At 40.4% G+C, this 27450-nt stretch overlaps 1 protein-coding gene across 4 annotated transcripts in view; it reads right to left on the bottom strand.

The window, feature by feature from the left end:
* BARD1 (BRCA1 associated RING domain 1) overlaps window positions 1–26251 on the bottom strand; it is a 92667-nt gene extending 66416 nt beyond the window's left edge. For all 4 annotated transcript variants that reach the window (XM_086366439.1, XM_086366460.1, XM_086366447.1 and 1 more), the window contains exons 1-3: window positions 25862–26251; window positions 12156–12212; window positions 7054–7202 (exon numbers count right to left, since the gene is read on the bottom strand). In XM_086366439.1, coding sequence (XP_086222565.1) covers window positions 7054–7202; window positions 12156–12212; window positions 25862–26004 — 349 coding nt within the window. In that variant the 5' untranslated portion in view covers window positions 26005–26251. The remainder of the gene's footprint in view (window positions 1–7053; window positions 7203–12155; window positions 12213–25861) is intronic.
* Between the last annotated feature and the right edge of the window lie 1199 nt (window positions 26252–27450).

Here is a 27450-nt window from a genome sequence, read left to right as displayed (position 1 = left end):
TTTGCACAGTTTATTGTGATCCACACAGGTTCAATTCCTGTCTTGCGAAGATCCTCTGGAGAAGGAAATGACAACTCACTCGAATATTCTTATGCAGAGAATCCCAGGGACAGAGGAGCCTGGTGGGCTACAGTCCATGGTGTCACAAAGTCAGACACGACTGAGCGACTAACACTGAAAGGTTGTAGTTGAATCACGCGAATACACCGGGATTCTTGGCCCCTGGAGGAGAAGAATTCAATCCGGGGCCAGAGACGAGGCTTGATCGCTCGGAGCTTTTGTGTAATAAAGTTTTATTAAAGTATAAAGGAGATAGAGAAAGCTTCTGACATAGGCATCAGAAGGGGGCAGAAAGAGTACCCGCTTGCTAGTGTTAACAATGAGGTTATATGATCCAAAGAATGTCTGGAGGTTGTAAAGACCTCATCAGACCTACTGCCATAATTTACATTTTAAGATAACACTGTCCTCAGGCAAGATACATCCTTGTAAAGACCAGGTCTACTCCCATAATTTACATTTTAAGATAACAGAAGGTTGAATCCAAAGACTGTCCTTAGGCAGGATACATTATTGTTATATAATCCTAAGGAATGTGGAGAAAGAAAAAAGTTTGTCCTTTCTTCCTCCTTGAAAATTCCAGACCCCTCTCTCCTTGGGGACCCCTAGACTCCCTATCAACCTGCCTAGGAAATGACTCTCTCAACACACACACACACACACACACACACACACACACACCCCTATACAAAGAAGTCTCCATTTAAAAAAAAAACTCCAAAACACAGTTGGAGAGTTTCCGGGCTGATGAACGTGTGAAGGTGCTGGGGAAGCTGGACACCCAGAAGGGACATGGAAGCCCTTTGCCCCTTCAACACACCTAGCCCTATGCACCTCCTTCTGTCTGGCTGTTCCTGTGGTATATCCTATTACAACAAACCAGGAATCTGGTAAGTAAAATGCATGCCTGGATCTGTGAGACACTCTAGCAAATTATTTAAATTGGAGGTGTTGACAGGAGCCTACAATTTATAGGCAGTGGGTCAGAAGCACAAACTGGACCTGAGAGTGGCACCTAGGAGGATGTGGGGGCGGTCTTATGGGACTCCTAACCTGTAAGATTTGACACTCTCTCCAGGCAGACAGTGTAAGAACTGGGTAAACTGACACCCAGCTGATGGCACATCATTGCTTGATGTGTGGAAAACCTGCACATCTGGCGGCAGAAGTGAAACAGTACTTACTGTATGTAATAGTAGGGTGAGTGGTGGTGGTGCTTTAGTCGCTAAGTCGTGTCCGACTCTTGGGACCTGTAGCCCACCAGGCTCCTCTGTCCATGGGATTTTCCAGGCAAGAACACTGGAGTGGATTGCCATTTCCTTCTCCAGGAGATCTTCCCAACCCAGGAATCAAACCTGGGTCTCCTGCATTGCAGGCAGATTCTTTACTGACTGAGCTATGAGGGAAACCCAGTAGGGTGAGTTGAGGACACATAAGGGAAAGAGAGCTTTTCTTTACACAACTTATAATCTTTATGTGTATTTTATTTTTTCAGACCTACCAATCTTGCCTATTAACAGAGGCTCCAGAAATAGAGAATGAACTGTACAGCATTTCACTTTCTGATTCTGGCAGTGGTCCCTCTTCAAGCTCTCTTGCTTTGTTTTTGCCCTTAAGCCCATTCAGTTCAGTTCAGTTCAGTCGCTCAGTCGTGTACGACTCTTTGTGACTCCATGAATCACAGCACACCAGGCCTCCCTGTCCATCACCAACTCCCAGGGTTTACCCAAACTCAAAAGTCAGTTAACGACAAGCCAGCTGGAAGGAGAAGAGGGTATCGGAGTCAGAGCAGACCCTCTCACACTCTTTTTCCATCCGAACTGAACTGATGCTCAGAAAAGTGCAATTAAAACAGGATCTTGGAAATAAAGGCAATCCAAATGAAGATCCATTCACACAGACTTTACATCTAAATTCAACATCTAAATGTCACTTTTCTCTGCAGTGACAAACAGATTTCAAAACTAAGTCCTTTCCAACATAATCTGGAGACGAGAGAAAAGGTCAAAATGAAATGTTATCAGGATAATTTTTTAAGAAAGACTCAGAATTACAAAGACTTAAAGGTTAATCCTTTGCTAGTCTGTAAAAACTCATACTTGATTTTTTAAATTTAATATTAAACACAGCTGATGACATTTTCAATTAAAAACATTGAATTCTGAAGTCCTTAACAGTTATAAAACTTACAAAATGTAGAATTAGGCATTTTAAAGGAAAATTAAGACTTGCAGGTAGTAATAACATAATTAACTAAAAAAAAATCTAAACCTAAAAAGACAACAGAACTTCAAACTGAGGAGCACGTATTTTCTTCAGTAACAACATAATCAACAACAGACTTTAAAATGAGGAACACAAATAAAGGAGTAAATGAAGATAGCATATATTCATGCAATTTACATGTACACAATAATCTTACTAATCTCACTAATCATCCAGTAATAAATTTACTCAGGATGACTTTGATTATGCATCTTGTCCTAACTAAGCAAGAATGACTACAGCAAACACGATTTTAAGTTTTGGATTTTACACAGCATGACTAAGTTACACAGCATAACTAAGAGCGTAAAAAGAGAAAACACCACCACTGCTGGAACATAAATCAAACTTTCAACAGCTACAACAGGTTTTATGGGTGAATGCTTTTAAGCATAAATTATCATATTCATTTCATGAAGAAAATATTGGTTCTTCCTCTACATAGTAAATTTCTTAATGACATTTAAAAGAATTCTATTCTCTGAATTTAAATATTTCTGAGTACTCCACAAAACCCCGAGGAACGGAGACGTACATGCTGCTAAGGAGCTGCTTAGCCAAGAGTTTTTCTTAAAATTTAATAATAAACTATAGAAAAGGGAAGCAATTAGCAAATGTGATCTAGCTATCATTAATCTACATCAAAGGATTATAATGATGTACATTGTGTGCCTTTCAAATTATTCTCTATTATAGGTTTCACAACAGAAGTTGAGAAATCTCTTTGACAAACTAGTCCCTTATTAAAAATCAAAGGAAAGTACTTTGCTACCATCTGTGCAACATTAACGCCTTCACTAAAGAATGATTATTTTGTAAGTTAAGAAGTATTCAGTTCTATTTAAAACAAAACAGCAGTGACACAGCTATTCAAATGCTCATCTCCATCTATTATAAAAAAGTCATAGCATATATGAAACACTATGCAATTCGCTACAGAAAGACCAGCATCTCTCCCAAAACCTTTCCTAACAGAAAGGAAAATTGAGACCCATGAAAGCATAATCAAAGTGTTGCTGTTTTTTTTTTTTTAATGTCACCAACACCAACATATGCTTCACAAAACCTGACCAGCACCTGCAATGTCTGATTTAATAAGATGGGGGACAAGAGAAAATAAAACTTTAAAGTTTAATGCCACTCGTAGAAAGCAGATTATGTTTTAAAGAATAAGGTAAAATTACCCATAAATGGTTGTCAGAAAAATTTATGACAATCTCTTCTCTTTACAGAACACTGAACCAAGAAAAATCTGTTCAAGTATTTAAAAGCTCATTTTAGAAAGTATTACTATGAATTAGGCTTCTTTGTCTCCAGTATACCATATACCATGTCCATGATTTGACAAGGTCTTCCTAATTACCCATTTTAATTACAGTAATTATATATTTTATAGTAAATGAAAGTAACAAGGTTCATTCGGAAGATAAATTGTGAATTACAGGTTTAAAAAAAATAGAGAAAATGTGGCTATGTCCAACCATTCCACTTAATCATATTCAACAGATTACCATTTAATAGAACCACATGATTTTGGAGCTAGAACTTAGGAATCACTTAATCTAATACCTTTATCTTATATTATTTTCCAAGTTCCTCATTACAAAGAGGATGAACCATTATTTGTCACCAACTGTTAGCTCCCTTTACATAGTCATCTTGTTTGCCTTATAATATTTTGGCTTTAGACGTACTTACTAGATAAAAAATATATGGAATAAACTATAAAGACACAAAGGGATATACCAAAAGAAACCACCTCAATTCCCTTCAAGACTAAATCTGTTTTGGGTGGCTAAACCTTGAGAGGAAAAGGTGATAATGATGCAACTTACAAGAAGTAGAAAATACTTTGTACCATGGAAATAACACATCCAGATAGAAATTTACACTTCAATATATTTATATTCTAGATACATTTCATCTTCTCTAAATATAGCAAAAGAGATGTTACCATTATAAAATGGATTATTGAAACCAAAATGTAAGAATTTGTTTTAATATTGTTTTAATTAAGTTTAGTCTCTAGGATATGAATTAGTCTTAACACTGCCAATTTTTTCCTAACACAAGTCAACAAACTACCCACACTTCTAACAAAAGTATGGTGCTAAATGATAAAACAATAGGCAAGATACTGACAATATGACCATCCTGCATGACCTAGGCCCTCAGTTTCCTCATCTATAGAATAAAAATCCTAAAATTATGATTATAGGTTAGGTAAACAGTAAAATTTCAATTCATTTTAAAATAAGTAAAATGTTAAAGCCAGCACAGCTGAAGTCTGATAATGACTAACGTAATCATCATTCATTATAATAAGGAAAATAAACACAAAATGGCCTTTTGAAAGTGAATCACTGTAATTCACTCCCCACACTCCACTTCTGCTCTTATATGAGAAAAACAGAATTCCAGAAGGCCTCAGCTTCCACACGAAAACTTGTTCTCTACTCGGCAATTTTCCTACATCTCTTTTTTAATGATGAAATATCAAGGCATTTAATATTCCAAGGTCCATGAAATGTGAAAACCATACTGATAACTCAAACATCACTAACTAATAGTAAAATGTCTTGAGGAGCCCCGATTCCTCTTGGCATCACATGGCACACAGACCTCAGTGAGCCGGAAGTGACTACAAGCGACCCACTGAAGGTTATTCTGCTCCCTCATTAGTACCATCAGAGGTATCACAGCGCTTCTTTACGGGCTAACCTGTGTCTCTCCCAAAATTCAGTTTGAAGTCCTAATCCCATTACCTTAGAACATGGCCTTATTTGGAAACCGGGTCATTGTATATATAATTAGTTAAGATGAGGAAGATGGGGCCCTAATGCAATATGAACCATGATCAAACAAAAAAGGGAAATCTGACACAAACATGCATATATGGAGAACACATGATCGCCTTCTACAAATCAAAGAGAGAAGCCTGGCACTCATCTTTTCGTTGCAGACCTCAAAGTAACCAAACTAACGCACCCCTTGATTTCTAGCCTTCAGAACTATGAGACAGTAAATTTCTATTGTTTAACCCATCCAGTCTGTGGGACTTTTTTACAGCAGTCCTAGCAAGCTAATATCTGACTATACAGCAGCTGAAGAAGAATCAAATCAGAACATCATGACAGCCACAAACAAAATAGCACCCAAATTTCAATGCCTGGCCAACATTCCTAAAAGGCCACACGTCTTTAAGAACCTGATGCAAGCCACTTTCACAGAGACATGACATTTTTCATATCACACACTTAAGAGAATCACTAATCCCCACCCTCAACACTGCTAAAGTTGCGTGGACTCTTGATTAAGAATTCCTGCCTAATAAATGGTACAGGGATGGGGAGGGAGCAGATCATACACCCATCTTTTCTAAATATAAAGTAAAACACTATCAGCACTGCCTCTGATAAAAAAGGAAAAGAACACAGATGAACTAATAAAACTTTTCCTCATTGTGCCTTTAAATAGGTTTATGCTATTTTTTAAAGGTAAGTACTTTTAAATATATGTGCATATAAAATTATATCTGAAAATAAGCAAAACTTTATCACCATAGCACATTTTATCATGAAAGAATAGAATCTAATACAATAATCAGAAAACTAGATAAAGAAAACTTTTCTTTGGTAAACTATAGTTCAAAGTCTTCTCAAAAATATGGACCTGGTCAGTAAGACTCAAAGTAGTTGTCTTATTTCTTTATTTTGCCCAAACAACTTCACCTTTAGTAGCTGAAAATAACATATCATGTTGGAAAATAAGATCATAAATTTTAAAAAATAGAAATTCTACCATTTTGTATGAGCTTAATCAATCATTCATGGCATCCTACCAGTCAAGAAAAGGTTCTCCCATAAACACAAGCTAACATGGTATTATCTGGTCAATAAAAATCCAATTCCAGTATCTGATTATGAAGATTCAAAATGCTTTACTTTCTTTCCACAGCTGATTAGCTCTCAGCAGAAAGCACAATGGGAAGATACATAGTTAATACACAGAGTCTAAGAACAATTTTGAAAAACATTAACCTCTGTTTAAATAGAAAAGAAAATGAATATTAGGTTTTGCTCTTTCAAAATGTGCACATCTAATAAATCTGTAGGAAAGTGATACACAGAAGGTTGCATTCTGTCTTGTGAAATGATATTTAAGTGAGTTTTAAGGACAAAATCATTATTACTAGGGACAAAAATCACTACTCCATATATATTATACAGAAATTATTGTAACAGTAAAAAGCGGGCAGAAAGAGAAGGCGATGACAGAGGATGAGATGGTTGGATGGCATCACTGACTCCATGGACAAGAGTCTGAGTAAACTCCAGGAGTTGGCGATGGACAGGGAGGCCTGGAGTGCTACAGTCCATGGGGTGGCAAAGACTCGGACATAACTAAGTGACTGAACTGAACTGAAAAAGTGGGTAGTGTAGGTGAGGAAAAATCTCTGAACTGACAATCCAAAGAAACAGGCTTTATTTCTCCTGCTCCTGGTACTAACTATATGCGAGACTTCAGGCAAAATCATTTAACTTCTCTGGACCCTGGCTTCTCATCCATAAAATAAGTCAGACTTAATTATCTCTGAGGTACCTATCACCTCTTGATTCATAACACTATAAACCTTCAAATCTGAAATAAGTCATTCATATTTTATACATTTATAAAATCAATATGAACCTCAGTTATTTAAGAGAGACAGTGATACTTCCTTCTTACCTGAAAGATCAGTGTCGTGCAGCAAATTCTGAAGCTTACTACACAGCTGGATCATGCTGTCCAGCTGTCTGTTTATCTTCACATCTTGTATCCAGGCTGGGGTATAACACACTGGACATTCACTTCCGATGCAGTCACTTATGCAATTACTTAAAAAGGATCAAAAAATACATAGATATCAACACACATTCAGCAGGATCTAAATTCAAAAAAATAAACAGTATGAACAGAAGTAAATGAAGCAGAGGCTGTTCTAATAAACATTTGTCCATCATGAAATATTAGTTAAAACAGTGTTTTTGAAAGAGTATATCACACTTACATACACATCATGCAATCCACATCTAAAGTCACTTACGTAACTTGCTACGAAGAGACTATACCTGGTCAGACAAGAGTCTGCATAACTTTTCCCTGTAAATAAATCTAGAGCTTCTAAAGAGAATACAGAGGGAGATTTAAAAAAAAAAAATTTAGTCCCTAATGCATACAAGCCATGCATATGAACCTTGCCTATTCTAAACCGAACACTGTGCTTCATAGAAATTTCCAAAATTACTGCAAAGACAAAGGTAAAGGTATTTTTTCTTTTATTTGTGTACAAGAGTCTAAAGGCTTTTAAAGTAGTTTTTGAGAAAAGATTTTGGTTCTTTCAGGTATTTTTAATCTGTAGATTCAGTTAAATGACCTCAGATTATCTGTCCAAGAGTTACAATCTCATAATTAGAAAGGCTTTTATTAAATTTCTTGGTGGCTCAGACGGTAAAGAATCCGCCTATAATGCGGGAAACCCAGGTTTGATCCCTGGGTTGGGAAGATGCCCTGGAGGAGGGCATGGCAACCCACCCCAGTATTCTTGCCTGAAGAATCCCCATGGATGGAGAAGCCTGGCAGGCTACAGTCCATGGGGTTGTAAAGACTGAGCAACTAAACACAACACCACCATTTATGACTCTGATGAAGATGTGCACAAACTTTTGTTCACAACTCCCCCCTGAAACCTATCTGTGAATCCGGAAACAAGAACCGTCTACTCTGCATGGTGGGAGTTCCCTGGTGGCCGAGTGGTTAGGATTCCAGGCATTCACTGCCAGGGCCCAGGTTCAGTCCCTGGTTGGGGAACTGAGATTCTGCAAGCTGTACAGCACAGCTGAAAAAAAAAAAAAAAAAAAACCTTCCACACCTTCTCTAGCTTCACCAGATGGGCTGCAGCAGGAAGGGGTGAAATAATAGCCGTAACAGCCACATCTCCTCCAAACACCACACCCCTTTTCCTATGACCCTGTTGTCTGCAGGCAAAGGACTCCTCCCACAGGAGCCCCCTTCAGAATATTTAACCTGTCTTCTACTCAGCAAAGGAGAAGGAAATGGCACCCTACTCCAGTACTCTTGCCTGGAAAATCCCATGGACGGAGGAGCCTGGTGGGCTACAGTCCATGGGGTCACTAAGAGTCGGACATGACTGAGCAACTTCACTTTCACTTTTCACTTTCATGCACTGGAGAAGGAAATGGCAACCTACTCCAGTGTTCTTGCCTGGAGAATCCCAGGGACGGCGGAGCCTGGTGGGCTGCCGTCTACGGGGTCGCACAGAGTTGGACATGACTGACGCGACTTAGCACCAGCTACTCAGCAAAACAAAAAAATTTGCAAAAACGTAAAAACAGTGCCACCTTGCCATTTTTTCTTTGGTTTGCCAAAGTTATTTTCCCTTAAAAAGGGTTCTTTAATATTACTATGCAATGTTTTTATTATCGTTATTTTTAAATGAATTAGTATTGTTTAAATGTCTCAGTTTTACATGGGAAAAACACACACCCATAAACAAAAGCTCTTTGAGGGGCTCAATTTTCAAGAATGCAAAGTGGTTTGAGCCCAAAATGTCTGGGTCCTCCTGCCACATATCTTGAAGACTTACATCTGAGAGTTCATGAACTACTTTTATCAGGGACTGGCATGAAAGTATGATATTCTGAAGCTGCCAGAACGTGTCAGTAAGATAAAGACCTGTGTTCTGCCAACCTTCCCTTGACTCCAAGGCTTCAGCTGCACTGCGACATATTAAAGCCATCTTTTAAAACCTCATGGCGGTCAGAGAAGGCGAGGGTAGGATGACTTGAGAATAGCATTGAAACATGTATATTACTATATGTAAAACAGTTGACCAGTGCAAGTTCGATGCATGAAGCAGGGCACTCAAAGCCAGTGCTTTGGGACAACCCAGAGGGATGGGGTGGGGAGGGAGAAGGGAGTGGGGTTCAGGATCAGGGGACACATGTACACCCGTGGGTGATTCATGCCAATACATGGCAAAAACCACCACAATATTGTAATTAGCCTCCAATTAAAATTAATTGATTAATTAAAAAATCTGCATGGCAAGTTCCCTGGTAGCCTAGTGGTTAGGATTCCAGGCATTCACTGCCACAGCCCAGGTTCAATTCCTGGTTAGGAAACTGAGATTCCACATAGAACAGCGCCCCAAAATGAAAACAAAACATGGCATTTACAGCACTGGTCAACAGCTTTAATATCTTCAAGAAACACAAACAGCTACCCTAATTCTTGGCAACATATAATGAAAATGAATCAAAACTACACTGAATCAGTTCTTTCTTCTGTTCACATACAGATGACCATTTTCTCTTTTAAGATAGTTCTCATGTCTCTCTTAATCTTTCATTGGTTGTTTTAAATCACAGATCCCTTCAGAATCCAATTAGAGGTATGGAACACAGACAAACAGGTGTCTTACATACAGATCCCTTCAGAATCCAATTAAAGGTATGGAACACACACATATACACATGCTCTACATACAATTTCAAGTTTGTTATGCTCTAGATGTGTAACTGATCTATTATATACAGTGAGTACAATCCTGAAATGAAATAAATCTGCTTATTCCAGAGTGGAGGCAGGGAGCAGACAAATTTTAGACAGGCATTATGGGAGGCCTTTTGGAGGAGGTAATACTTGAGCTGAAATACAACTGATGAAAATCTAGCCTCACAAAAATCTGGCAGAAGTGCAGTTCAGATGGAAAAATCTGTGAGTGCAAAAGTCCTGGGGCAGGAGTGATTTTGACATGTTTAACGAACCAAAAGGAGAAGGTGGCTGAACAGTGTGGTCCGAGAGGCAGTCAGAGACTCTGCCCTGTGCAGAGTCTTGTGGACCCCAGCAGAATATTCTGATTATAAAAGGAAACCACTGAAGGATTTTAAGAGTGGTTATCATATTTTAATGATATGAATGTGATTCAGATTTTCAAAAGATCAATCACAAGAATGTAGAAAATGGAGAAGGGGACCAGTTCTGAGCGTTTTTACAATAGGCCAGGGAGAGATCATTTGATGGTGGCTTGGACAAAAGCATAAACAGGAAATAGAAAAGTGGGAAAATGAAAGACTTAGGGTACATTTTCAGGTGAAACTGACAACTTTATGATATGGGATAAGCAAGAAAAATAGCAGCCAGGCGTGCCTACTTGTTTCTGCTTTGAGCAACTTTGGTACCATTTATTCCAATGGCACCGTTTACTGCTATGAAGATTACCGAGGCAGGAACAGGGTAAAGACAAGAACGAGCAACAGATCTGCTCTCAACATACCAAGCCTGGAATCCCACTTCATCATCCAAATGGAGTTATCAGGTAGGCAAGAGATACTCTTTCCTACTCCATCCTCCTGCTGGATGTGCCCCATGGAGCAGACCTATGTTTCTACATAGAAACAAAATCCAGACCCTAACCATAGCCGCCTCCCACAGTCCCCAGCGCACCCAAGTCACACGGTAAATTACTTTCATATGTGCTTAAACTTCATATCACAGTTTGCTCATGCCAGATAATCACAGTCGTAACTTGAAATAATTAAAAGGTTGATTCAAAGGAGGCTATATTAAGCCTGTCTCACAGACAATTAAACCAAGACATTCACTCCTTTAATTGATTTCCTCTTGAATAAGAAATAAGATGAGATGAAAATCTCTAACCTCTCAGCCAGGGCTTTAGTGGATATAATTTCATAGCAACTGTTATGGCTTGAATTGTGTCCCCCCACATAAAGATGCTTAAGTCTTAAACCCCAGGACCTGTGATCTTATCTGGAAACAAGGTCTTCGTAAATGATCTAGGGTAGATGAGATCATTAGGGTGAGCACTCTAATCCAATATAACCAGATTCTTAGTCTTATAAAAAGTGGACATTTAGACACAAATAGGCTACTCTGGCCACCTGATGTGGACAGCCCACTCATTGGAAAAGACTCTGATGCTGGGAAAAATTGAAGGTGGAAGGAGAAGAGGGCGACAGAAGATGAGATGGCTGGATGGCATCACCAATGTAATGGGCATGAACTTGGGCAAACTCTGGGAAAAGGTGAGGGACAGGGAGGCCTAGCCTACTGCAATCCATGAAATTGTCGAGTCGGACACGACTTGGTGACTCAACAACAACAAAAGGCACACAAGGGAGACTGCCGTGTGAACTTGCAGGCTAACAGCAGAGTGATGTATCTCTAAAAGGATCATTGCCAGAAACCAAAGATTTTCTACCAGAAGGTAGGCGAGAGGCATGGTACAGATACTCCCTTACCTCCCTCAGAAGGGACCAACCTCACTAACACCTCGCTATCAGACTTCTAGCCTCCATAACTGTGAGACAATAAATTTCTGTTGTTCTCAAAGTCACCTGGTTTTTGGCACCCTGTTATGGCAGCCTTCAGAAACTAATACAGTAAATGATAAGAACTTAGGTTTCACAGTTTGCAGAGGCCTAGATTTAAAACTAACTGGAAGAGTAAGAGAGGCATATTTGAATTATATAGTAATTAATTTTCTCCCCAAACTTAGTAAAGCTATTTTCTAAGCTTTGTACCTGTCAATAAGTTATCCTCTTTGACCTTTTAGCTTCTGATTTGTAAATTAAGACAGATAAAAGGATCAAAAGGAGATAATGTACAGTAAGTCATTTTGCAGTCCATGAGAATTATACAACAGAAAGTAATACCAGTATCAACATGGTCACGTGACTATTACCTTAGTAAAAAATACACTTACATTAAATGTGTGTGTCTATCTATCATAAGCCATCATTACTTACCTACAGAAGATGTGCTCACATCCGCCTAAGCACACAGGCTCCCTCAGAATATTAGTGCTGTTTGAAGAAAGAAAAATAATCAAGACTTAGGTCACTGTTAAACATTTTTTACCCAACATTTCACAAGTCCAAGACCCAACACTACTGTACTTGTTTCTCAAAACATAAGATATTAAGGTCATATTCATTTGAAAGGCTGTAACTCCCCGATTAAATATTGTATCATCACACATCTGCTGAATTCAAATAGCAACTACCAAACTCAGGACAAACTGTAACACTTTTTATAATGCATATGCTGTGAAATCATAGAAAGAAGCAACTTTGCTCAGTATCTCTTTCAAGTAAAACCAACCACTGGCCACTTCTTTCAATTCATGATTCAAAGTGTAGACCATAAATCTCAAAATGAGACTCACAAATAGAATGACTATACATTGAACTGTCCAAATGAAAATACTTCTGAGAGTAAAGGGTAGTGATAACTGGATAGAATAGCAGGTGGAAACCAAGACTGTCATAGAAAAATAGGGCATCTGGTCCCCTTGACCATAAAAATTTATGGTTTCCCATTAAAAAAAAAAAATTGCTTTCCAGTTGTTGTCAAGTAGACATCTATTTTTTACAGATGTCTTTTCAGAATTGCAGCTATTCTTTCTATTTACAGGAAATTGTTTTATTCTTTAAAGCAACTGGGAATAGGAATCATCAGGTTGGCAGTCTGCAGAAAATTAAGTATCCCCAGCATTGTCCATCAAAAAACACCTGCTAAGTTTGATAATCCTAAGAAGGTAAAGCTACTTAACTAATAAACACAGATCAAGTCATTAAAGTCAGAGGGTGTAATGTGGCAACAAAAATCAGGAGAAGTAAAGCTTTTTAAAAATGAACTTTTTTTGGTTTATTACACTAACCCTAGGACCTTTAGGTATTTACATCATTATTATACAATTATCTCTGCACACATCTCACATATCAATAAAAATAGTTTTCTACGTTTCTTGAAAGATCAGATGCATCACACTGCACATTTTAATAGATATGAACATTAAAGTGAAATTGAGTTTTCAGCAAGAGTGCTAAAAACAGAGCACACCCACAATGTTATTCTCAAGATATTGAAAAATGGTGCTCACTGACATTATAAAACCCATCACTTTTTAAAAACTCAGAATATCTGATTCCTCTATCACACTACATAGAACATAGTGATAAAAATATGACTTGTGCCAGCAACTTCTGGCAATTCAGAAGATCTCTGCTACAATGCTCATGCTAGTCCTATAATTTCTGTTCATTCTTTGAGCTACAAAACCTAACCTCTGATCTCCGAATAAGTGTGTTAAACTCTACTTCATTACAAGCTCTGCTTCTGAGATATCAAAAGTGGTGTGACCAAAAGTCCTCTTATCATAATATCCCCCTTCTCTTTCACCCTGACCAAACCTCCACATTCAGATTGCTCTCCATCTGGAGAGACTTCCATTCAGTATTAGCTGCTTGGATTCCCTACCAGCCCAGGCCACAGAGTTTTACATGCTTCAGCATCATCACCCTAATTCTACTAACCTCTCAGACACTCAAGAATGCCGATCTACAATGCTAGACAGGCCCCCCAGTCAGCTCTTTCTATGCCGGCACTCAGGCTCTGAATAACCACTATAAAAAGACAGAAATATATACAAACTTGTCTCTAAAACTCATCAGGTAGTTTCCTCACCTTGTATCTCTACCAAAATGATGTAGATGTTCTGTGAGTAAACAAATGAATAGACTATTAAAGCAATGCCCAAGCTCTAAATCCCATTAAGCTTACTGAAGCCACCAGATTTATTCCTACTTCCCCACCCTCCAGGTTCAGAGTTGTCCTTGGATCCCATATCTTCTCTGCTTTCTAAAAGAGTCAATTCACATGACTATAGCCACCTTTCATCTGCTGCTGCTGCTGCTGCTAAGTCACTTCAGTCGTGTCCGACTTTGTGCGACCCCATAGATGGCAGCCCACCAGGCTCCCCTGTCCCTGGGATTCTCCAGGCAAGAACACTGGAGTGGGTTGCCATTTCCTTCTCCAATGCATGAAAGTGAAAACTGAAAGTGAAGTTGCTCAGTTGTGTCGGACTCTTCGAGACCCCATGGACTGCAGCCTACCAGGCTCCTCCATCCATGGGATTTTCTAGGCAGAAGTACTGGAGTGGGGTGCCATTGCCATCTTCTAGCCGCATCTAAACATGCAAAGTTAATCTCTCCTGCAACATTAAAAAAAAAAACCCTTTAGACCCCACCCTCCACTCTACCTTCCGCCCTACCTCTTCCCTTTCTTGTATAAGATCTTAAATAAAGAATCTCACCAGCAAATCCTTCCCTGGCTTCCCTGGTGGCTCAGAGGTTAAAGCGTCTGCCTCCAATGTGGGAGACCCGGGTTTGATCCCTGGGTCTGGAAGATCCCCTGGAGAAGGAAATGGTAACCCACTCCAGTATTCTTGCCTGGAGAATCCCACGGACGGAGAAGCCTAGTAGGCTACAGTCCATGGGGTCGCAAAGAGTTAGACACGACTGAGTGATTTCACTCCCACTTTCATTTTCACCAGCAAATCCAGGAGTCCCCAGCCATTTACAGCATCAGGGACTAGTTTTGTGGAGGGCAATTTTTCCATGCACTAGTCGGGGAGTGGGTGGGGTCTGGGGATGATTCAAGAGCATTACATTTATTGTGCATTTTATTTCTATTATTATTACATCAGCTGCATATCTGATCATCAGGCATTAGATCCTGGAGGTCGGGGACCCCTTAGCTAATCTGCCTTTTCTTCCTAGCTTTAACTCCCATCACTGTTCACACTGCTCACCAAAACATGTTTTGATCCTCATTCTTCCCAACATTCCTGTGAAATAACATCAACTTCACCTTCTTTCCTGAAACCTTCCCTGAGTTTTAATTTTCTTAATTTGCTGAGTTCAATACTTCCTTAGCTGCTTCTTTTCCTATTTCTCAATGGAGGTGTACCCTCAGGATGCAGCCCACAGCCTTCTGGCTCTCTCTGCCAATACTTGACTCAATCACTTGATTCTATTTATAAACTTAAATTTCCTGCCTAAAATGACTCTGAATTTCTTGATCTACAGTTCTAACCCTTTACCCTAGCAACAAGATACTACTGTGCAATTAGCAATGAATCTAGTACTATGAATAACTGGTCAACTATAATAATTATTTTAATTAATGACCTTGAAAATATTTTTTATTGCTATTAATAAATGAGAAAAGACACTGGGAGAGTGAATGAAAAGTACATGCATGTGTGAGTTAGGGCAAGGAGCAGGGAGAGGAGTGTTATAGCCAAAGCTGGGAGTAGTTCAAAAGAATTCTAACGGAAGAGCTCAAACAATAGATTCGATATACAGAGGGTGACACTGATTTCTGTCAAAAGTGAGACTTTCTCAAATGTCTAGAGCTTCGCTGAGAAGATGCTCTGGAATAAAAGAATCCTTATTACAACCAGACGATACCTATCAAAATTTTAAATGTGCCAAACTTTAACTCAACTATTCTACTGCCAGAAATTTATTTTTCAGATAATCTCAGATGCTTCCAAAACTGAAACTTCAAAATAGTAAAGATATCTATCTAAATAAGACACCAAAAGCTTCCAGAGACTAAGATAAAATATTAGATATATATACATACATATTTTTTTAAAGAATTCAGAATAGCATAAGTCATCTCAAGGGAGACAATGGACATTAGGTCTTCACAGTGAATGACTAAAAATTATTTTGTACTTTGAATACGATATCAGTCATCTTCCACAGTAGAAAGTTGATCACTGTAATCAGAAAAGTCATCTTTCAGAGTAGGAAGTTAGGGAATTAACAAATAATGTCCAAAACAGAAAAAAAAATCTAGAACTAGCAATAGAAACACATTTGGTCATGTGGAAGTTAAAAGAATTAAGAGATGAAAGAGGCTGTACCTAGAGTACAGAACTCAAAGGTAATAGGAATGAGGCAAAAGAATGTTTCATTACAGTAGTACAGTCTTTGTCCCACTGATTTTGTCAACCGTGTTCAGGCATAATTTCAATTTAAAAGTTTTAAATGTAAAGACTCATGGACAAGGACATTCACGCTAGGCAAAGTCTTGTGTTTACATAACACAAGACTGGAAACTAAATTTCTACCAAGGAAATGGTTAAATAAATCATGATACATCTACCTGATCATTGGTTTCCTCTCATCTGGGGTACAAAGTGCTTATACAAATAGAGAACCACTTAAGGGACACACAAGTAATTGATCACAGTGGGTCCTTGAAGAAGGTTCAGACTTACTTGTCATTCATTTAACAAATATTGAATGACTGTATACTGTGTTATTTTAATTCTTTGGCATATACATGTATTACTTTCAGGTTTTAAAACCCAATTTTAAACAGTGCTTCACAATTTGGTTACTCCAAAGCAAAAACTGCTTTTATCACACCTGTCAGTGTCTGTTAACATTTCTCCAACACCTTAAGTCCAGTGCCAAGCCCAGGACTGCTCAGACTGTCCCCAGTCTAGAATATATCAACAGTTCTTCCTCTTCCAACACATTTTCCAAATACTCTCCAGGATGACAGAATAAAAGTGACACTAAACAAAGAAGCATAGAAACACTTGGAATTTTGTTTCCATACCATTCTCTTCTGCAGAATCTGGACCCCGCAGCAGACACACACAGGACACAAAGCTGACTGCATTATACTCCTTCCTAGTGAAAGTGAAGTCCCTCAGTCATGTCCGACTCTGCGACCCCTTGGACTTGTAGCCCATCAGGCTCCTCCATCCATGGGATTTTCCAGGCAAGAATACTGGAGTGGGTTGCCATTTCCTTCTCCAGGAGATCTTCCCGACCCAAGGATTGAACCCGGGTCTCCCACATTGTAGGCAGACGCTTTACCGTCTGAGTCACCAGTGGCTTACTAATCTAGTTAGGTAGCTTTATAAGCCAAGTTAACATGTGTCTTAAGTACAAAATATTCTAAAGTTCCACACGTGGCATCAAGTGGGGGCTCTGGAAACCAATGCTGAAAACTAAGTATTCTATATTTTATCTTCCTTTTTTTTTTTTTTTAAGTCTCCAAATAGATCATAGTCCTACGGACAAGAAATCTTGACTTTCATTTTTTCTGAGCTCCCCAGCACACCATTACCTACCTAGCATGGTGCTATGTGATTTCAATAAATCCTTAGTGAATGAATCAAGCAGAAGACTACATACAAAAATGCATTTATATTAGCAATTCTATTTTATCCTCACCCTGTATTTTGTCTGATACACAGGGGAAAAAGTCCAGAGGAATAAGAAAATACATTTGCATGGTAACAGGATTTCTGCACCTTGAAAATTCAGCTACTTTACTTTTTTCCATCTGCCATCATACTTTTGTTACTTTACATGTAGTTGATTTAGAAAGACCTGTAATCAGAGGATTATAACTAAGTGAAGAAATAAGTAGGGAAAACAGACTTTTTTTTTTTTTTTTTAAGGTCTTACTGACAGAAAATTTTCTTTGCAAAGAAGAAAAAGAAAGTAAATTCAGTTGAGATCACAATACTGAGGCAGACCTATTTCTAAACTGAACTGGTCCCTAAATTTCCATGAGATATCAACTGCTATTTAGTATTAGGCAAGATAGCTACTGGGCTTCCCTGGTGGCTCAGTGGTAAAGAATCCGCCTGACAAGTAGGAGACTTGGGTTCAATCCCTGGGTCCGGAAGATGCCCTGGAGGAGAAAATAGCAACCTACTCCAGCATTCTTGCCTGGGAAATTCCATGGACAGAGGAGCCTGGAGGGCTACAGTCAATGGGGTCACAAAAGAGCTGGACCTGATTTAGCTGATTTAGACAGCTACTACAGTGCTCATGCATTTCAGAAAATCCCCATGCTATTTTTAAGCGTAGACCAACACACTTACCAAAATACAGAGGCTCACCAAGTTAATTAAACAATCTGGGTTTTTTTCTTAAGGGGAAAAAATAAAATTGTTAGCAAATAAAGGAATATGGACAATGACAGGAAAGCATATTACTTTGCACAATTATTCTGTATGTCAGATTCAAGTAAATCACAGGGAAAAATAATAATTCGTGTCTAATTATTCAGTTCAGTTGCTCAGTTGTGTCCGACTCTTTGTGGCCCCATGGACTATAGCACACCAGACCTCTGGGTCCATCACCAACTCCCGGAGCTTACTCACACTCATGTCCATTGAGTTGGTGATACCACCCAACCATCTCATCCTCTGTCGTCCCCTTCTCCCGCCTTCAATCTTTCCCAGCATCAAGGTCTTTTCAAATGAGTCAGTTCTTCACATCAGGTGGCCAAAGTATTGGAGTTTCAGCTTCAACATCAGTCCTTCCAATGAATATTCAGGACTGATTTCCTTTAGGATGGACATGGACAGACTGGATCTCCTTGCAGTCCAAGGGACTCTCAAGAGTCTTCTCCAACACCACAGTTCAAAAGCATCAATTCTTCAGCACTCAGCTTTCTTTACAGTCCAACTGTCACATCCATATATGACTACTGGAAAAACCACAGCTCTGACTAGATAGACCTTTGCTGGCAAAGTAATGTCTCTGCTTTTTAATATGCTGTCTAGGTTGGTCTTAACTTTTCTTCCAAGGAGCAAGCATCTTTTAATTTCATGGCTCCAGTCACCATCTACAGTGATTTTGGAGCCCCCCAAAATAAAGTCTCTCCCCCCAACAGTTTCCATTGTTTCACCATCTATTTGCCATGAAGTGATGGGACCGGATGCCATGATCTTTGTTTACTGAATGCTGAGCTTCAAGCCAACTTTTTCACTCTCCTCTTTCACTTTCATCAAGAGACTCTTCAGTTCTTAGCTTTCTGCCATAAGTGTGTGTCATCTGCATATCTAATTATTTAGTGTCAATAAATACTGAATAAATCAATGAGTCAAACATCAAAGGGGTTAATAGAATTCTATACCTTAATGTCTTAACAGAATAGAATCTACTATTATGAGACAGATAAGCCACAGAGAATATCATGTATATCCAACTCAAATAGTTTCGGTTATTTTGTCTTCCCATATATTCCCTTTCTATGGAAACAAAACAGTATCTAAAACTGCTGATACTCCTGTTCGTAAAGTATCACTTCCCCTACCAGGTGGCTCAGACGGTAAAGCATCTGCCTATAATGCGGGAGACCCAGATTCAATTCCTGGGTCGGGAAGATCTCCTGGAGAAGGAAATGGCAACCCCAGTATTCTTGCCTAGAAAATCCCATGGACAGAGGAGCCTGGTAGGCTACAGTCAGTGGGGTTGCAAAGAGTCGGACACGACTGAGCGACTTGACTTCACTTCACTTCTTTCCCCTACTTGATGTTTAAATACTGAGTTTCAAGGCTTAGACACAGGCATTCACCTTTGATAGATGAACTATTCCTGCCACATCAGTAAACAAGAATCACAGTCATCAGCGATTTCAACCCTGAATGTCTGAGCCTGAAGGGCAACCAGGAAGGAAAACAATACCTCCAACCCAGCAGTCAGTAGCCTGCAGCCACTCCCTACAGCGAGCCCAGAGGCTACTGGCCCCAAATAGCTGAGATGCCTCTGAAAGGAAAGACTTCAGTGAGCCCAGACTTGCATCTTCCCATACACAGAAAAGTGCTAAATTCCTTAACCTGAGATATCTGGTTTTAATTCACAAAAATACTTCTGATATTCAGACTACCCGCCTTTTGTTGCAAACTTCTGTGTAAACTGACTCCTCCCAGCCCCCAAGCAATTCTCTCAGGGTTACCTGACCTGCCGTCTCCTGTGCTTGAAGTCCTAAAAATTCACACCGAATAAAACAAAACTCTCAAATTCTAGGTTGTGACTATTTTTTAAGTCGACATTTTTATACCCTCTTTCCCACTTACTTCAGGAGTATGTTTTCAATTGCCATGTATTTGCTGGTAACTTTCAAATTTGCACTCTGAGCCTGAAACTCCTCAGGCCCAGACCTGCATAACAGTAACTTTACTTGCAAGACCATCTCCTCTGCTACAGAGGTCAGTAACTAAAAGGTGCTCAATGTGTCTGGTAAGTTTCCTCAGCAGCCCTATATAACACCAGGTCTGTGTAGCCTGTTACAGGACTGTGCATGTCCTGGTTCTAGCTCTAAATCCCTAGGGGGAAGACCTGCACCTTTACATCTGCCCTGAAGCCTTGTTGTTGTTGTTTTGTTCAGTTGCTAACTCCTGTCCAGCTCTTTGCAACCTCATGGGACTGCAGCATGCCAGGCTTCCCTGTCCATCACCAACTCCCTCAAACCCATGTCCATCGAGTCTGTTATGCCATCCAACCATCTTATACTCTGTTGTCCTCTTCTCCTCCTGCCCTCAATCTTTCCCAGCATCAGGGTCTTTTCCAATGATTGGGCTCTTTGGATCAGATGGCCAAAGTGTTGGAGCTTCAGCATCAGTCCTCCCAATGAATATTCAGGACTGACTTCCTTTAGGATGGACTGGTTTGATCTCCCTGCAGTCCAAGGGACTCTCAAGAGTCTTCTCCAGCACCACAATTCAAAAGCATCAATTCTTCAGCTTTCAGCCTTCCTTATGGTCCAACTCTCACATCTGTACATGACCACTGGAAAAACCATAGCTTTGACTATACAGACCTTTGTCAGCAAAGTAATGTCTCTGCTTTTTAACATGCTGTCTAAGTTTGTCACAGCTTTTCTTCCAAGGAGCAAGCACCTTTTAATTTCGTAAGTGCAGTCACCATCTGCAGTGATTCGGGTGCCCAAGAAAATAACGTCTGTCCTTGTCTTCCATTGTTTCCCCATCTATTTGCCATGAAATGATGGGACCAGATGTGATGATGAAGCCTTAGTCACTGTTTATTATGGGTAATTATCCCCCAGGAACCTATGGAGGATTCCTGGCATTTCAAATGGACTAACCAGGTCCTCCGGGACTTCCACCTGCAATGTAATCTTAACCTAGATGCTTTAATATCTTAATTTAACAAACACTTAGAAACTATATGTCCAACACTGTGGCTGCAAATGTGAACCTACCCGTATGAAATGTGTAGTACAACTGAAAGAGAAAAGTGCCAATCAAAGAAATCAAAATACCACAGAAGTAAATAAATCCCACAATTTGGAGGACATGGTACAATGGTTTGTGCCTTTTTCTATGTGTATATCCAACTTAACTAAAGTTTTAAATGATATTTTGTATCCAAAACATGCTAATAATTCCAGAATCTGAGAACAGAAAAGAGTTTGAAAAATCAAGTCATCCATTTTCCTCATTTTACTTATGAGGAGGCCAGAGTTCAGGGAAAGTTACACAGGCAGCTCTCCTTAGGGAGTAACAATGCTTCTAATCTAGGATCTGACCTTGTCTTAACTCTGCCCACCTGACTCACTCCCTTGTTATTCTATTTACTTTTCAGCATATTTTCATTTGCTATAATCTTCTATCCGCTCCACCTATAAAAATCTATCTAAACCCCAATTCAAAAGCCCAGGAAGCTTTCCTCCATTAGCCCCACACAAGTACTCATTTCTGCATCCCCTAATTTACCCTGGATTGTGTGTTAGGTAAGGTAAGGTAAGGTAAGGTAAGTCACTTCAGATGTGATTGTGTGTTAGGGTAACACATTTCACCTCTTACAGCTCAAGATACCCTCCTTGAGGGTGGAAAGCCTCAGGGCGTCAGAACACACAGGTAGTACCTCAGCGGTTGCTCATTGTCCTAACTATGAAGGCAAGAATCATCCCAACAAAGGATCAATGGCCTGTAAAAACGCCTCTGAACAATCAGAACTAATGAAGAAAGACAAATTCCTGATGCTGGCATCGGGAATTCTATCCTTTATTTTACAAGCATCAGTATAGCAATTCAAACAGAACACACACTGCTCTAAGTACCTTATAAATATTAACTCACTTAATTTCCTTAACAAACTTACAAAGTAAAAACTACTAACTCATCTCACAGATGAAGAAAAGGAAACATATAAAGATGAAATAATTTGTCCAAAATCGCTGAGCCAGGATTTGAAGCCAGGATCCAAAATCCATTCTCTTAACCACTAAGCTATGCAACTTCAAAACAATGTCAATCACCTTTACTATTAGTAAAATGACCAGAGGTAATTTAGAAAAATAAAATCGCCTATCTTAAAAAACACGAAACTACATTTTTACTTTTTACTAAAAGTTGATTTTAAAAAATCATTAGATTAAGGATCTATAGTACAACACAGAGAATATTCAATATCAATGGTTTATGGTAATAAACCATAATGGAAAATATGAAAAAAATGTGCATATATGATAACTGAATCACTTTGCTGTACACCAGACACTAACACTACGCTGTAAATCAACTACACTTCAATTTTTTTAAAAGTCACTAGAATTCCAAGTTAAAATTGTGGTAGATGCTAAACTCCAACCCCCACCAAAAAAATATATCAAGAGGTATCTTATTATTTTAACTCACAAAATAGCGTCAAATGACACCTGGGCTTTCACACTACATTTCCTAATTCCTGCTTTCTTTAGGAACACATTATTCTCATGCTTTCTGTCAGCCTCTCAAATGACAGTCTTCCTGTTGCATTTTTCCAAATCTGTAAATAGCTACTATTTGGTTGCGAGGCAGGCACTTAACACCAATGTCACATCTGGCCTCTTAAACAATTTCATCAGCTTTGCCTTGAAGTCATACTCATGTTAAAGGTCAAGAAAGGATGCCCTGTAATGTAGCCAATCCACCCTCACCCACCAGTAATGCCTGTTCTCCAAAAGAGATACAATGTTCTACACAGGACAGGTGACAGCTGGGAACGGGAGATGGATAACAGCTGCAAGCTGAATGTGAGGGTAATTGGGGTAATCACTAGCCCACTGAGCAAAACTGTGAAGCTCTATAAAAAGGACATACTGACATACAATTGCAGATAATATGACTTTGTTTTGAATGATGCCTAGCAAAAGCAAGAAACAGGGCATCCTGAGTTGCTCCTTTCAAGCTATGATACAGCCACTAGGCAAAGCATTAAGTGGGAAGACTGGGCTGGTTTTCTCCCATACTTTACTCGCCACGGCTACTGCTACAGCTAAGTTGCTTCAGTCATGTCCGACTCTGTGCGACCCCATAGACAGCAGCCCACCAAGCTCCTCCGTCCCTGGGATTCTCCAGGCAAGAACACCGGAGTGGGTTGCCATTTCCTTCTCCAATGCAGAAAATTGAAAAGTGAAAGTGAAGTCGCTCAGTTGTGTCCGACTCTTGGCGACCCCATAGACTGCAGCCTACCGGGCTCCTCCATCCATGGGATTTTCCAGGCAAGACAGACAATGTCAAATGTGCAGTGACAGGAAGAGGAACATCAATCATTTCTAAACTCTAAACCCCATTTGACACTAAATTTTCCATCAAAAAGGATTTTTTAACCTTAAGATGTTTTAAAATAGTTTTGCAAACTATTGCCTATGCACCAAATCAAGCCTGTTTTTGTACAGCCTTTGAGCTAAGAATTTATGTTTTTAAGGGTTGTAAAAAACAAAAGAACAGAGTGTGGCCAGCAAAGCCTTAAATATATACCATATGACCCTTAGAGAGTTTGCAGAGCCCTATGTTAAAATAAGCACAAAAGGAATAGCTAAGATTTAGTTAATCCATCAGTCGTTTACATATTAATTTTGTGTTTTCAATCACTGGAGTTAAATATTATTAACCATGCAGGATGAGTTGTATTAAAAGTCTGGACCTAGTTACTGATGTCTACTTTCAGTCTTTTTTGGCTCTTATTGTTTGCTCACTTTAGTAAAACTGGAAAAATAATGGTAGGGTACAAAACTAAAACTGGCTTTATTAGATTTCAGGACAACCAATAGATTATTCCTATAGATTACCTCTTTTGTCCACCTTCCTCCCAAACCATTCAGCAAGCAGACTGTATTTTTGTATTTTTATAAGACACTTGTAGGACTTTCCTGATGTCCAGTGGTTAAGCATCTGCCTTGCAATGCAGGGAATGTGGTTCCATCCCTGGTTGGGTAGCTAAGATCCCACAAGTTTTGCAGCAACTAAGCCCACAAGTGACTCAACTACTGACCCCATGTGCCACCAAGGAAAGATCTCCCATAACAAAACGAAAAAAGAAAAAGGTCCCACATGAAGCGACTAAGACCGAATGTAGCCAAAAAAAAAAAAAAGGCAACTACTGTCAATCACTTGTTCTATGATAATCACCACAATGGCCACCCCAACAGTTGGAACTCTGTCTAGTGAAGCAACATGCTGCTACACTCGAGCCTTCCATACTGAAATGTACCATCTGAATGTCTAACTTTCATTGACTTTTAAAGGTGTGACTACAGTTGCTTCTGTTTTAACAGCCGGCAGAGCCGGTTTGTTTGAAATTTTTTATTCTCAGATGGATGACCTGTGAGCTATGGGAAAATACACACAATCAGAATGTCTTCATATACAAACATGCCACTTTTCTAGAGTGTCACGATGTCATTTCATCACGTTTTAAAGTTTTTGTAAAACAAAATGTAAGTACAAAACTGACAGTTAAGTCCTTTCAGTTTGAAAAAGTTGCTATATTACTTATGCTTTCTGTACAACTAAGTTCTCCAAGTTGGAAATCACAGTGAGAAAACAAAGTCCAAAAAAGAAATATGATAGAACAGTCACAAGCAGAAAGAAAAGCTGCCAGAGTGATAGTGATGCAGAAATGCTGAGCTGTGCACGCAGTAGGGGCTCAATAAATGATTTTTGAGCAGGAAAAGTGACATAAACCCTTTTCTGGTTTTATAAACCTTCTTGACCTCTATATTAGGAGAAGCTACAGGAAAAGGAGAAGCAAGGAGTACCAGTCATAAAAATGATGGAATGAAAACCTTGAAATGAAAGGATTCCCATGGTGTCTAACAGTATGAAGGAAAACAAGCAAAAGTTAATAACACACAGCATCTCTAGGAGCTGGAATCCCAAGCCACACAGTCTTTGATCAAACCAAGGAAATGTGGAATTGAATGCGCAATTGGCAGTGTCCATTACACTGGCATCTTCCAGTCAATTCCCAACAAGGGTACCCAAAACTCCCCCTCCCCAAATAAGGCTGCGGCGGAGAACTCATCAAAAGAGCCAGTTCAGCAAAGTGACTGCTGCTTTATATTTAGCGGGCCTCTTCAAACATTACAGCCCTGGGACTAAGGTTCTGAAATTAACCTGGACGCAAGAACCAGGGGCAAGGTGAACAGTGCAGATGCCTCAGCCCAACCGATTCAAACTCTGGAGGCGGGAACTGGGATCCTCCTCTTTAGCCACACCTCTAGACTCTTTTGCCCGCTAAAGTTCAAAAACTACCATCTTAGATGGTGTTTGGTGCAACTGAAAGGCAGAAAGTCGCCCGGAAAGGATTGAATGGGGGCCAGACTGGGGAGAACGAACACCAGATCCCTGTTGCTGTTCAGTCGTAAGTCACGTGGAACTCTTTGCGACCCCCTAAACTGCAGCAGGCCAGATCCCTGGGCAGGTATTAACATACTCGCCCGCCCAAATAGGGGGCGGGAAGGGGAGCGGGAATGAAAGGAGGAAATCGGAGGCTTGAGGAGACCCCTGGCCGCGCCGCGGCCCTCCCGGCAAGCCCCCTCGAGAGTCGGTCTTTACCAGCGTGAGCAGCGCAGCAGCTTCTCCAGCCGGTCAAGCGCGGCGCGGCTGTGGGCCCAGGCCCCGCGACCGGCCGGCTTCATGGCGGGCGCGGGATGAGGCTGGTTCCCGGAGCGGACCCTCGGCTGCCGGTTCCCCTGCATCGCCCCGGCCTCGCGGGGTAGGCTCCTCCGAAGGCAGAAGGCTGAAAGAAGTCGGGCAGCCTCCGAGACACCGGACACCGGAGACCTGACTCCTCGACCCAAGCCCAAGCAGTTCCTAGGTCTGGGCCAGAGGGACGCCTAGGGGGCGGGGCGCGCGGGTGGGCGGGGCGCGCGGGGTGGGCGGAGCAAGGCCGAAACGCGCCAAAAGCCAGGGCACGCTAGCTGGTGGGGCGGGGCCTAAGCAGGGGGAGCGGCCGCCGCAGGACCCTTGTGTTGGCGGGAAAGGGGGCGGGGCCACAGGCCATCAGGAGGTATAAATGCAAAAAAACTGAGAAGATTCTAAGGAACTTTAACTGAATTTAATCAATGGAAAGTCACAAGCCGAGAAGTTTTAAGTATTATCTATGTTACTCGCTCAGTCGTATCTAACTCTTTGCAACCCCCGTGGACTGTAGCCCGCCAGGCTCTGTCCATGGAATTTATCAGGCAAGATAACTGGAGTGGGTTGCCATGCCCTCCTCCAGGGGATCTTCCGGACCCAGGGATGGAACCTGGGTCTCCTCATTGGCAGGCGAATTCTTTACCGTCTGAGCCACCAGGGAAGCCCTATAAGGAGTGCTATTTCGACAGTTGCTTTGTTTGGAAAAGCTTTGCTGTGACACTGAAGATGCCACTCTTGATTCCTAAGAAAGTATCTTTCTTTTCTTTCCCTACTTCCTCTTCCACCCCCACCCCAGGCTTATCTGTGATCGCCTTACATACAGAGGGGCTTAGCGGTGGTTCAGAGGGTACAGCGTCCACCTGCAATGCGAGAGACCTGGGTTCGAATTCCGGGTCAGGAAGATCCCCTAGAGAAGGAAATAGCTACCCACTCCAGTACTCTTGCCTGGAAAATTCCACGGACAGAGGAGCCTGTTAGGCTACGGTCCATGGGATTGCACAGAGTTGCATACGACTAAGCAACTTCACTTAGATATACACAGACACTAACTACTACTCACCCCTTCACCCCGCCCCCATCCACTCCACTGCCAAATCTTTGCATTTTCCCCCCCAACTTACTCTCAAATTTTACCATTTCTGTCTTCACAACAGGTCCAGTTGTATCATTTTAGCCTAGATTTTCCCCATCACCTTCTAGCTGATTCCCCGGTGTCCCCCCAAGTCCCCTTCAATCTTTACACTGCAACTGTCTAAAACATTCCCAAATAAACCCATGGTTAGTAGAACTGGAAGGAGAAAACTGAAGATTTTAACTGACCTATGATAGCACGAGAAACTAAGCACATATTATATATATAAATATACACACATTTGAATATATATAAATTATGTGCTTAGTCACTCAGTCCTGTCTGACTCTTTGCATCCCCATGGATTGTAGCCCACCAGGCTCCTCTGTCCATAGGATTCTCCAGGCAAGAATACTGGAGTGGGTAGCCAGGC

Source organism: Bos grunniens, chromosome 2, assembly GCF_055505025.1.
Source record: "Bos grunniens cultivar Pamir isolate PY7600 chromosome 2, Bosgru_T2T1.0, whole genome shotgun sequence".
Classification (NCBI taxonomy): Eukaryota; Metazoa; Chordata; class Mammalia; order Artiodactyla; family Bovidae; genus Bos; species Bos grunniens.
This window is presented reverse-complemented; position numbering and strand designations above follow the sequence as displayed.